Raw genomic sequence first — 12,783 nt, 5'->3', positions numbered from 1 at the left:
AATCGGTTTACTCTTTGGCAACAAAACTTCAAGCCAAATCGCCTCCACTGTAGAGTTTATAAAATCACTTCTCTCATTACACACCAAATCTGACCTTACATATGCACATACACCACCTCCTTTCCAATTTCGATCTCTTCTGAACAAACAATAATTGTCCATTTGAATCTCTGCATCCAATATTGAATCATCAAGCCATGTTTCGCTGCAACTAAACAACGCCACTTTAGATTCTTGACATAAATATCGTAGTTCACTTATCTTTGGAAGAAGACTTCTAACGTTGAGGTGAGCCATATGCAAACCTTTCATTGATCTAAAATTCTGTAATCTCTTAACGAGGACGTCCTCGCATCCTTGAGTAGCGTCTCTTCCTCATCATTCACAGACGATTTAGTCAATTGTTTCATTCCTTCTTTCTCCGTGATCGAAAAAAACTCAGACACACCATAGTCCGTTTGATACACATCTCGTGTTTCATGACAAGGATGCAAATCACTCCACTGATCCGCCATCAGGTTCCATGCAGTCACAACTTCCGAACGCCGACATTTCTCCATAGCCATGTTCCGACGATTCTCCTCGACAAAAATCGCATTAACTCCTTCACCACCTTCACATGACCCCGGCCCTGGACATTGATGTATGTCTCCCGACACCAGCAAACACATTAAAATGATTATCAAATCACTCAAGTGTCTTTTATAGCCGCGTCTTTGGCTGCGACTTGATTTTCTAGAACATGTGGTCCAGGGGCGATAGATCAGCGTGTAGATAACGTTCTTTCCAAAACCAAGATGTTTATATCCTGAGGTAGATTGCTGAATTTCATTGTTTAAAATAAAAAAACGATTTTCAATTTCATTAAAATGGCATAAAAACGTATAAAATAGTGTGAAGATGCAAAGTGTGATTAGTACTCCACACCTGCCTGACGCCATTTTGAGTCCAAAATGCATCCATCCATTTGGGGTTGAACCTGTTGGGCATTGGGGAGAAGGACAGGGCTTTCCTCCCCGATGCCCTGATTTCGCCTTCTGGCCTCCTCTGCGACCCCGTTAATACTGTCGTCTAGAGGTTTCAGGAGGCAAAACGACAGTCAGCCGCATTTAAACAATTTCCCGCCGTCGTTCCAGATCTTGTGGGGCTGCAGCAGCAGAAGGAGAGTGTTGCTTCTCGAACCCCCCTCAAAAGGCATGGGGTACGAGACAGCACTATCAGTCGAGTCTTCTAAGCCGAACGCAGATCTGAGGACTGTTATTCAGGCGAGGAAGGCTTCGGTGAAGAGGCCCTGATGTGATGCTCAGGGCTCTGAGGTGCAACTCATAAGTGCTGGTCTCTCAACCAAGGTTGTTGAGACCATCTTAAACACTAGAGCTCCTTCCACAAGGAAACTTTACACTTTAAAGTGGAATGTGTTCCACTTCAGAGAACATCAGCTGGACCCAGTTAACTGCCCAGTGGTTTCAGTGGTGGAGTTGCTCCAAGTTCATTTCTCTGATGGGCTTTCGCCTGACCGGAAGGGGTGGAGGTACTGGTCTTCTCATCTCAAATAATTGGAAATTTGATTCCTTACCACCTCTGTGTGAAAACAGCTCATTTGAATCACATTCAATTACCATCACTAGTCCTATTAAAATCCATTTTGTAGTTGTTTATCGTCCCCCAGGTCAGCTTGGCAGTTTCTTGGAGGAGCTTGATGTGCTACTCTCATCCTTTCCGGAGGATGGTACCCCTCTCATAGTTCTACCAGAAACCTCGGGAGAATAAATACTATAACAATTATACATTTATTAACAGCCCAGCAAGCAAATATTATAAAGTTCTTTGGCGTTGGCCCCGTCTGTAGCTCGCAATCCAAGGGTATGGACTCTGCATTTCCTGTCTAAAGACTAAGACAGGGGCGCAGCTGACCCCCCAAAATAGGTGGAGAAACAGTGAACCTGAAAGGTACTATGTGAAGTCATGTATTTATGCATTTATGCATTTTTTTATATTTTCTGCTGCTGTATTTACATGAATAGATTTATGATTTTGTTGATGCTTTTAAACAGAGCGACTTACATTACATTTCAAGATACACATTTACATTCTTATCAGTTCTTGCTTTTCCTGGAGAATGAACCCATGACCTAGCGTTATAAGCTCCAACGCTCTAATCCCCTTGAGCTACAAGAAGGACGTGTTGAAGGGAAGCAAGAGCTGGGGAATAGTTGAAATGAGGGCTAACATGGCTACATATAGACAAGCCATGAAATCCGCAAGCTGTGACAGACCACACAGAGACATGGCCGCGATGGACCACACTAAGCCAGGCCACTTTGGACCACACAGACACAAGGCCATAACAGACCACACAGAGACAAGGCCACGATGGACCACACAGAGACAAGGCCACGATGGACCACACAGAGACAAGGCCATGATAGACCACACATAGCCCGGCCACGCTGGGCCACAGAGGCAGGCCATAGTGGCCGCACAGAGCAGTGCCACGCTGGGTCACACGGCCTTGATAGACCACAGAAACAAGGCCGCAAACAGCCACACGGCCTTGGTAGACCACAGAGACAAGGCTGGCGATCAGCCACAACGGCTTCTAATGCCACACAGAAGACAGTAAGACTGGACAAGGCCGCAAAGCCACACAAAACCAAGGCCGCAATGGACCACAAGACCACCATGGGCATTTTTTTTTTTTTTATATATATATAGATAAGGCAACTATATGCCACAAGGCTGCTCGGCCACACGGACAACGGCCACTAGGCCACATACAACCAATGCCGCTAAGGGCCATGAGACCACCATGGCCATTTTTTACATCCAGGAAAAGGCAGCGATATGCCACAAGGCCTCAAAGACCCACACAGAGACAAGGCCCAGCTGAGCCACAAGGCTGCTAATACCACAAATAAACAAAAACACTCATAGACAAGGCCCCTAGGCCACACAAAACCTAAGCCCCGAAGGACTATTCTGCCAGCGATAGGCACAAAGGACAAGGGAACAATATGCCACAAGGCCATGGAGACCACACAAAACCTAAGCCCAAAGGGCCACACTGCCACAAGCCACAAAGCACAAGGAAACATTATGCCACAAAGCCACTTAAGGCCACTTAAGGCCACACAGAGATGAGGTTACACAAAGACAACGGCCACTAAGCCACATAGAGACAATGTCATGTTGGCCACTCAGACAAGTAATTCAAGCGAAGACTGGTGACAGGATAGATAGAGCATGACACCACCACCAGTAGTTGCATAGTGATTTACCTAGATCATTACTGCAGAGCTTGCTGAGCTTCAAGGATGATTTTTAAATCAGGGTCTTATATGACTCGAATGCAGAGGAAGACCATCTGCCCAGGATCTTGATGGCTGCAGTAGAAACACCACGTTCAGCCACTGTAGTGGCTACCCCGATCCTGAAGGAGTGTCCAGTATACTGGGAAGGGGATAGACTGCAGCTTTTGAGGATATTAGCTAGATGAGTCCTGAACCAGGCTTAAGAGAGAGGAGCTCAGTTAGGTAGGATAAATAAGGGGGAGTGATCTGAGGATCTACGATGGATTTTAAGGATTTTATCATAGATGAGAAGGAACATAATATATTATTAATTTAGAAATTGTTAAAGGGTTACTTCAGGATTTAGCATTAAGCTTTGTATTAGTAGAAAACCTGTAGTATTTTCGAATTACCGTGCTTTCCACCCTCATATCCCCCTGAGACAAGAGATTTATGTATTTTTTGTCTGGAAAAAATCCTCCGATGACGCAAAAATCGTCATTTTGCGTCATCGGAGGATTTTCTGGACAGAGGCTAAAGACTACAGCCAGTAGATGGCGTTGTTCCGCATGTTTTTAGCCCGCCCATAAGAGGTGGGATCTCACTCACAGAATGTACACACAGTCAGCCGTCTTTCTGTGGAAGCTAAGCTAGCAGGCTCTTGTTCTGTGGAGAAAGCTGAATAGTAGGAGAAAGCTGAGTAAGTAGCAGCTAACCATCCTCCTTTTCCCGGACTTGTCCGGCGGGCGAGATCGTTCAAAATGTCCGGGATTCAGCTTTTGCTTTCTGCGGTCGCCATTCATTGTTTACGTGCACATCTTTCAATCTAACTGAATTCATTCCGATTGGTGAATTTGAATGTAGTGTTTACATGAACGCTAAACAAGTGATCGGTTGATGTGCGTTTTACCATTACTAAGAAAAATTCCCGCTCCTCCGTGAGAGATGCGAGACCCGGCGCGTCTCAGTAATGACGCTACCGGCCTCGCGCCGTTCTCCCGCGGCCGTCAGCCTCGTCCTGCTCTCCACAGTAAACATGATGAATGAATGGCGACTGTAGAACGTAAAAGCCGAATCCCGGACATTTTGGACGATCTGTAAATCCCTCGCAAACTCATCACGTAGGCTAGCTTTGTTGTTTTCAACTGCAGTGCGCACTCTTACCGGTAGGCGTGGCCTCCTAAGGCAGCGAAGCAAGTGCATTCTGGGAGTTGTTGTCTTTCATCCACATAAGCCAAAAATACATTTTCTGGCTTTTCTCAGTCTAGAAAGCTCCAAATTCAAAAATTTCTTCACATTTCTGCTACTTAAATGACCTATTTTAAATACACATTCATCTTCCCAGAGGTGAAGTATCCCTTTAATGTGAAGCTAGATCTTTGAGAGTTATTATTAGAGTGCTTAAGAAAGAGAGTAAAGAAATTAGGTGAAAAGTGTAAATCAGAAAAAAAACACTACAGGCAGGATCGAATTGTTTGGTTACTGAAGTGAATCCCCTGACGCATAAATCTGTAAAGCAGTTAGAAACACGGCTTCTAGCAGAATATGAGTGTACGTGGAAAAGAGACCATTGCGAACGGAGATGAATAATCTTTGCAATAAAGCAAAGTAAAAGGCAACCGTTTATCTGGGGAATTGCTAGAGGATTTTGCTATGCCTTTGAGTAATAAACGAACAGAAGTAGCAGTGAAAAGACTTGAAAAATCGTGATTGATATACTTGCATAAAATTTAATACCTGCGTGCAATCTACTAATGGAGAAATATTTAAATTACGATTTCCATAAATATAGATGAGGAAGGAACCACCAGCCATGATCAGGTTGGGAGCTAGATGACTCTGGGAAGAAAAGCAAAGCGTTAATAACGGAGACCAAGCAAAAGTATAAGCTTTTAAGGTAGAGGGAGCTTCGCCTTAGTAATTTATAGTCTAGCTGGATTGAGCAGATCATCTAATTTAAGGCATTTAGGGCATCAACAGACGAGAGATAAATGCCCTGCTTTGAAGAAAGATACTCATAGTGAATTTACGTGACCGAGCAGAGATGCATATACTGCTTAGAACCAATGTTTTTTTTTTTTAACCACTAGATCTAAATCGTATTAATCCTTTTGGCGAAACCTACGCTCACTCTCACCCTCTCGCCTATCCTCTTTGGTCTCATCCACACTTCCTCCACCTGATCAGCTCTCAACACTAGATACTAACAGTGCAACTGATAGTCTTTTCTCCACTTTAACATCCTGCTTGGACAACTTCTGTCCCCTTTCCTCCAGGCCAGCCCGCGCCACACCCTCTGCCCCCTGGTTATCTGATGTTCTCCGTGAACATCGTTCTAAACTCAGAGAGGAAGTGGCGCAAATTGAAAGATCTTACTGACCTTATCAATCCCTCCTCTCTTCCTTCTCTGCTAATATCTCTACTGCTAAAATGACTTACTATCACAACAAAATTAACAATTCTTCTGACTCTCGCATGCTTTTCAAATCCTTCTCCTCTCATCTCAACCCTCCCCTTCTCCCCCTTCATCAACCCTAACAGCAGACGATTTTGCCACATTTTTCACAATTAAAACAACCACCATCAGCGGCAAATTTACCAAACCACAAACTGACACGCACATCTTACTAGCTAACACACACATTCCTCTGCTTTCAGTGGCAGAATTCTCCAAACTTCTCCTTTCCAATTGCCCTACTACCTGTCTGCTTGATCCTATTCCCACTAATCTACTTCAAGCCATTTCTTCATCAGTTGTACCCGCGCTCATGCACATCATCAACACCTCTCTTCACACTGGTACCTTTCCCACAGCATTTAAGCAGACTTGGGTAACCCCACTTAAGAGACGCTTTTGTCCAAAACGTACAAAAAAGGAACAAAGCAATTCGTCAAATATCAGTCATAATACAGGTTAGACAATAATAATAAAGTGCAAATAAACAAAAGATTTTGATGCACGTCATTCAAATTAAATCGTATATTCCACCCCGTACCCGCTGTTTTCTGGGTCCTGGAGGTGTTCTGACATGCTCTGACATTTGTGCTTTTTTTCTGTTACTTGTGACATTTTCATGGCTAAAGTCTGATTACACTGTATTCAGCACAAACTCTGCTGCAATAATATATCAGCAGCATGTATGTAAAAGTTTGTAGTTTTGAGATAATGACATTTATGCGTGGTTTGTGAAAATACAAAAAAAAAAATTACACTGAAATAAGGTCATGAAACCCCTACTGATTATTTCTTCACAAGACTTTTGAAAATTGTATCACGTAGCCTAGAATATTTGCTCCAAAACTATGTGAAAATCATCCTGACTGCTCATTCAGAGAGGACAATATATTGATTTAAAATTTCTAAGACGTGTTTTGTGTGAGAAAGCTTTATGCGAAAGGGGCGTGATCATCTCATTAATATGCATGGCTTTCACACCTGAGAAAGACAAAGACACTCCCTAATGGCCCTATTAGGAGCTATCAGGCCCTATCATTCTGAGCAACCTTGCACAAAGAATGAGGATATTTAAAAAATAATGGCTTTTTGATTGTTTGGATTTATTTACAACACAACATAATCCAAATATACACAACAAATGACAAAAAAGCACACTATTGAAAACAATGATCCAAAGACAGAGACCTTTGTGCCATTCCTAAAAACATTGTACATACCTTTCATTTCCAAGGTGTTTGATTTTCACTTTACCATGTTCATATACAGAGACTCATGTGAATGTTGAAGTCAGCAGGACTCAGTGGCATCTGGTCCCTGAAAGAAAAAAAAAGTGAACATACTGATATCAAGAGAAACTATAGGGAATATAGTTCTAAAATTTATTGGGAATAAATTTGAGATTTTTCTGGTTAAAATTGCTTTTTTAAAATTCACAGAATACACACACACACAAATGTTTCCAACAATATATAATATAATGAACACCAGGTTTGTTGTGCCTTGTAAGCATAGGCTATGCACAGTGCTGCATAAAATAATAATAACAATAACCTATAGCAGCATATAAATCTTCCAAAAGATTTCAGTAACAACTACGCTATAGAAAAATATATTGATTATCATATGTTACTTCAAATGTTTCCATTCGTTATGATGATATGAAATGAGATAATAGTAAAAACATGAAGCCTTTGTTTGGTGCGTTTTGCTTTTTTTAAACGCGATCGCGCTCCAAAAATGATACATTCAAAACCAGAGCTCGCTCCAAAATATGAAACATTATGGTTACCATATTATACATACAGTGCTATAAATAAGTTTAGACACCCATGCTAAAGTTGACTAAAAAGAGGAATAAAAAATCATCTTTTGGAACTTAATGCCTTAATTTAAAAAATTAGGAAAAATCCAACCTTTAAGGACACCAATTTTCTTTGTGAATGAATAATGTATCGTAAATAAATAAATGTTCTTCCTTAAAATACAGGGTGCATAAGTTTGGACACCCCTATGTTAAATTCCCATAGAGGCAGGCAGATTTTTATTTTTAAGTATTTTTTTTTTATTATTTTTTTAGGATACTATGCATCCTGATAAAGTTCCCTTGGCCTTTGGAATTAAAATAGCCCCACATCATCACATAGCCTTCACCATACCTGGAGATTGGCATGGGGTACTTTCCATAAGATCATCTCTCAATGCAAATCAAACTAGCTATTAGGCTAACTGAAATAAAACCATGCCAATCTCTAGGTATGGTGAAGGCTATGTGATGATGTGGGGCTATTTTAATTCCAAAGGCCAAGGGAACTTTATCAGGATGCATAGTATCCTGGATCCATGAAGTAACTGGCCTTTAAAAATAAAAATCTGCCTGCCTCTATGGGAATTTAACATAGGGGTGTCCAAACTTATGCACCCTGTATTTTAAGGAAGAACATTTATTTATTTACGATACATTATTCATTCACAAAGAAAATTGGTGTCCTTAAAGGTTGGATTTTTCCTAATTTTTTAAATCAAGGCATTAAGTTCAGTTTCCAAAAGATGATTTTTTATTCCTAATAACTAACTTTATATAAATAACTTTAGTATGGGTGTCTAAACTTATGCATAGCACTGTATCTACGTTTGAGCAGATATCCACAAACACAGTATTTAACAGTAAACACGGGTCTAAATATAATATTCACCATATATCTAGCAACAGTTCAACTGCAGTGTGAAGTTTATGCAACAATAACATGAACTAATAATTAAGAATTTCTTAATAATTCAGAACGCACACCCTGTTTATTTTCTTTATTTTACAAAAGCACATTTTGATTTGATTGTAAGTGGACACATACAAAAGTAGAAATCACAGATTCTTTTTTCATATTTCTTTTTTCTGTATGACCATAAATGACGGAGAAATTTAAGTTTATTGTACTACTATGTGAAGAAAATCCAGCAAAACGCGCCGGCGCGTTTGTCGACCTCAGAGGGTTAAGCATGCAGACGCAGTTAAGACAATTTGATGTATTACACTTAATACACAATAAAACAATATACAATAAGATTAGTTAACAACGTGTTCTTCTAAAATGAGGGTGAACCACAAATCCGTGAGTACAGTTTACAAACCTGTGGGAACAGATTGCGAAAGCGTGGGCACGGTTTATGAATTTTTGGGTACAGATTGCAAAAACTGAAGGCACTGTTTACAAATCTGAGAGCGCGGATTAGAAACTTGTGGGTACAGTTTATTAATCCATGGGCACGATTTGTTAAACCGAGGGAACAGTTTGAGAATTCGTGAGTACGGTTTATAAACTGATCAGACGGATTGCAAAACCGTCGCCACGGATTGTTTTTTTTTTCTCACACAGGTGACTTACCGGGCTCTGTATAAATCTGTTTATACACAACTTTTTCTATTATTTTAAAAGCTACACTCAGAATAGAAACTGATTGATAGTTACTTGGATCCTGTCTGTTACCCTTCTTATATATTGGAATAATTTTTGCAATCTTCATATCTGCCGGTACTGTACCTTTCCCCCACTGAAAGATTCACAATATAGGTGATAGAAGGTGCAATGATAATCACTGCATCCCTTAAAAACCTTGCTGGAATACCATCCAGCCCAGTTGCTTTAGACACTTATAATTGCTCTAATATTACCTTAATCTCTTCTACTAAAACTTTTCTAAAAGAAAAGGAGTTTGGCAACACACCTTTTCTTTCATAAAAATCTCAGACAAATTCACTCCCATAGCTTCCCTTAGCCAAGGGGAGCTTTTCTGCTAATCTAGAAGCGATTGATGTAAACAAATCATTCAATTTATTTGCTAATTTACTTCTATCAAATTCACTCTCTCCATCATCATCCAATCCTATCTTAGTTGAGATAGGTTCAGATTTTTCATTGCTACTATCTTCTTTAATACATTCCACAATGATTTTGAATCCACATTTTTTACTCTCAATTTATCATTAATACAATTACTCTTAGCTTCCTTTATCCTTTTCTGTACTAAATTTCTAGAAACTTTAAACTTTTCAAAATCACATAAGTCCTTCGTTCTCCTATATTTTGAAAAGGCTTTGTTTCTATTATTTATCATATCAACTATCGTCTAATCCATCCAAGGAGTGGCTCTTAAACTGGGTTAAACTCCCCCAAGAGCTGAAACGCGCTTGTGCAAACGCTAACCACTATCCCTCAGGAGAGAGCAGAAAGGAAAAAGCTCCTTACCTGTCTCTTGTAGTCAGTCTAGTGAATGCATCATACCAAGCAGATCCAGCTTCTTTGAAGAGTAGACAGTATTCCACCCAAATGCACGTCCCACATCCCTCGAGAATAGGGACAGCTAAAAACTAAGCTTTTCATAGAGAATCCTCACAATGCGCTCATTTAGTTCCCTCAAGAGCTAAAAGGGTGTGCTCCTCACTCATATACAAACAAACAGTCTTGTGAAGACAAGAAAGAGGATGACGTATTCCACAGGTGCCCTTTTTTACTCACGCTCGCACCAGTAGTGACATCATAGGCGGCCGAACAGCTAGTCTGCTCACACTCAACCCCGCAAGACCATACTGGTGAACCAGCTTCACCAGCTCCGGTTTGCTTGAGAACAACATGAGTATGCTGGTCCACTATCTAAACCAGCACTATACAGCACTAACCAGCATTAACCAGCATTAACCAGCATAAACTGGCCTGTTCCAGCATGGAATTCATGCTGGTTTATGCTGGATTTTTCAATGTTATGTGATGTTATGTGATTCCTTTTGATTCCACATGTGATCTTGTCATGTGTAGGGACAGCGTTTTCTATTGTAGAGGTTAACTGTCTTTTGTGTAAACTTTTTTGCTTTGTAAATGTGCAGTTTACATTCATGTGTGTGTATTACACTAAATAAAAGGTAAATTATTCATATTTAAACTTTTGCATTTAACTAAGAGTTTCAAAGACTGCAGAACTTACTGTACATTATTTTGGAAACACAATGAGGGTAATATTTTTCAGTCAGAACTGATAATTAATTAATTAAATCATTAAGTAATTGTCAGTCCAGCTGTCTCAGTGCTTATTTTAATCAGTGTGTAATCACATTTTTGTTATTATAGATTGTCCATCTGTAATCTCACTGGTCATCATTGTGAAATTGTGGCATCAGCTCTTCAATCCTCAAACTGTGTCCTGATAGAGCTGGACCTGAGTAACAATGACCTGCGTGATTCAGGAGTGAAGCTGTTCTCTGATGGACTGAAGAGTCCAAACAGTCACCTGCAGATTCTGAGGTATTTAAGAGAGATTTTAACATGTCAGTGTGAATAGAAAATAAAAACATACAAATACACACTTTCAAGATGAAGCTCATTGCTAAAATTTAATTTATATTTACTTTTATTTGTCATGGGTAACACTATGATACAAGCAGCAGAGTAGAGCTGTCTAAATTAACGTACTAACATGTGTAATTCATTGTTTAATTCCATTCATTTTGAATGTTTATGTAACGTTAGCTCAAAGGGGAAATATTAATAATAACTCATAACTTTTTATGATTAATTATTAATATTTGGGTCAGTTATTTGGATTAACTTGATGTAGCTAAATTAATATTACAATCAATTAATCAGTTCGTCCAACAAACTCTTTTGATTATTAGTTTATTCTAAAAAAAGCGTATCTTTCATGGCCACCGAAAAATTATTATTTCTTAGCATGTACGGCGCTTAGAGCCTGTAACAACATCAAGATCGTAAAATAGACTTTGTTGCAAGCAGAGAATCAGAACCAAATACATATTGTGCACATATTTTATTAACTAAATCACAAACATAACTAAACTAAACAAACATACATGCATACATACATGCATAGGTAAAATGGTGAGTGCTATGGAACCAGAAGCAGGAAATGGAACTATGGAAAAGATCTATTTAACTATGAAAATAACCATCAGCTTATAATTTCCAGAGCACCTCATTAAATTGCAGTGGACACAATTCTTGAAGTTGCTGAAAAGGATGTTGATGGTTTGGTGAGTGTCAAATGTTAAAGTTGCAATCTTTTCTTCTCCGTTGGATGAAGAAGATATGATGAACTTGCATGGTTAGTTCGACTCTGTTCTCATGGCTGGAGTGCAGATTATGGCCTGCCGGCCCTGGGCCGGAGAGGACAAGCAGAGCAAATGGTGGGAGTTGTGATGGACTTCTTCTGCATTGAAAGAAGACGTTGTGCCAAACTGCTGAGGTTGTCCTTGGTTCTGTTGTGAGAGTCCTCTCTCTCAGAATGAGCACATGGCTGGTTGTGAGTCGAGGCCTGCTGACCTGGGGCCTGCTGAGGCCACGCAGGACAGCACGGCACCCTGAACGTACCGAGAAGGCCAAGAGTTGATCGTTACTCATTCAGTGATGGTAAGGTTGCAGTTTTCTTCTGAGTTGGTTTGAAGAAAATACAGTCTGACTCCTTTGGGAGAGAGAAAGCAAAGCAGGCGTCAACCCAGAAGAAGCAGCAGTAGAGAGCCAGAAGAAGAGAGAGAAGGGTCACTGTGAATTTGTCTCTAATAAAGCCTGAGAAACGACCCACCTGGGTTTGCTTGACCAATGAGAAGGGTGGAATTTCCAAGCGGGAAAATTCCTCTGTGGTTGATTTATGAATCTTTGTTTTAAGCATGCTCATTTGCATGTGCAGCTGGATTGGTTTCTGATGAAGAAACTAAGAAAGATTCTTGTAATATTAATATGTTGTGCAGCTAACGGCATATCATGTGCACAATCATTTCTATCTTCAAAGTACCAATTTATAGAGACCAATCATGGTATAGGTGAGGTTACATTGACCGTTGGTTCTATCATAAAATACACAGTATCAGTATAAATAATAGAATTAAAAACACTACACAATACAGTAAATCATTCACACAATTTTCTCGGATGCATGTTCATTTATAGATCAGATTAATGCAGCAAAGTCTGTTTTAAAGTCTGTTTCTGTCTTCCCCATTGTCTCTGTCTTGACCAGTGACACATTTTTAAC

At 39.9% G+C, this 12,783-nt stretch overlaps 1 protein-coding gene across 1 annotated transcript in view; it reads left to right on the top strand.

Moving 5' to 3' along the window:
• Positions 1–12,783, top strand: part of LOC307151149 (protein NLRC3-like) — a 58,510-nt gene that overhangs the window by 36,193 nt on the left and 9,534 nt on the right. Inside the window, exon 7 of the mRNA XM_079859010.1 lies at positions 10,866–11,039. Coding sequence (XP_079715136.1) covers positions 10,866–11,039 — 174 coding nt within the window. The remainder of the gene's footprint in view (positions 1–10,865; positions 11,040–12,783) is intronic.

Source organism: Squalius cephalus (assembly GCF_949319135.1).
Source record: "Squalius cephalus genome assembly, chromosome: 23".
Lineage (NCBI taxonomy): Eukaryota > Metazoa > Chordata > Actinopteri > Cypriniformes > Leuciscidae > Squalius > Squalius cephalus.
The sequence above is the reverse complement of the archived record's forward strand: the minus strand, read 5'-3'. Positions and strand labels throughout refer to the sequence as shown.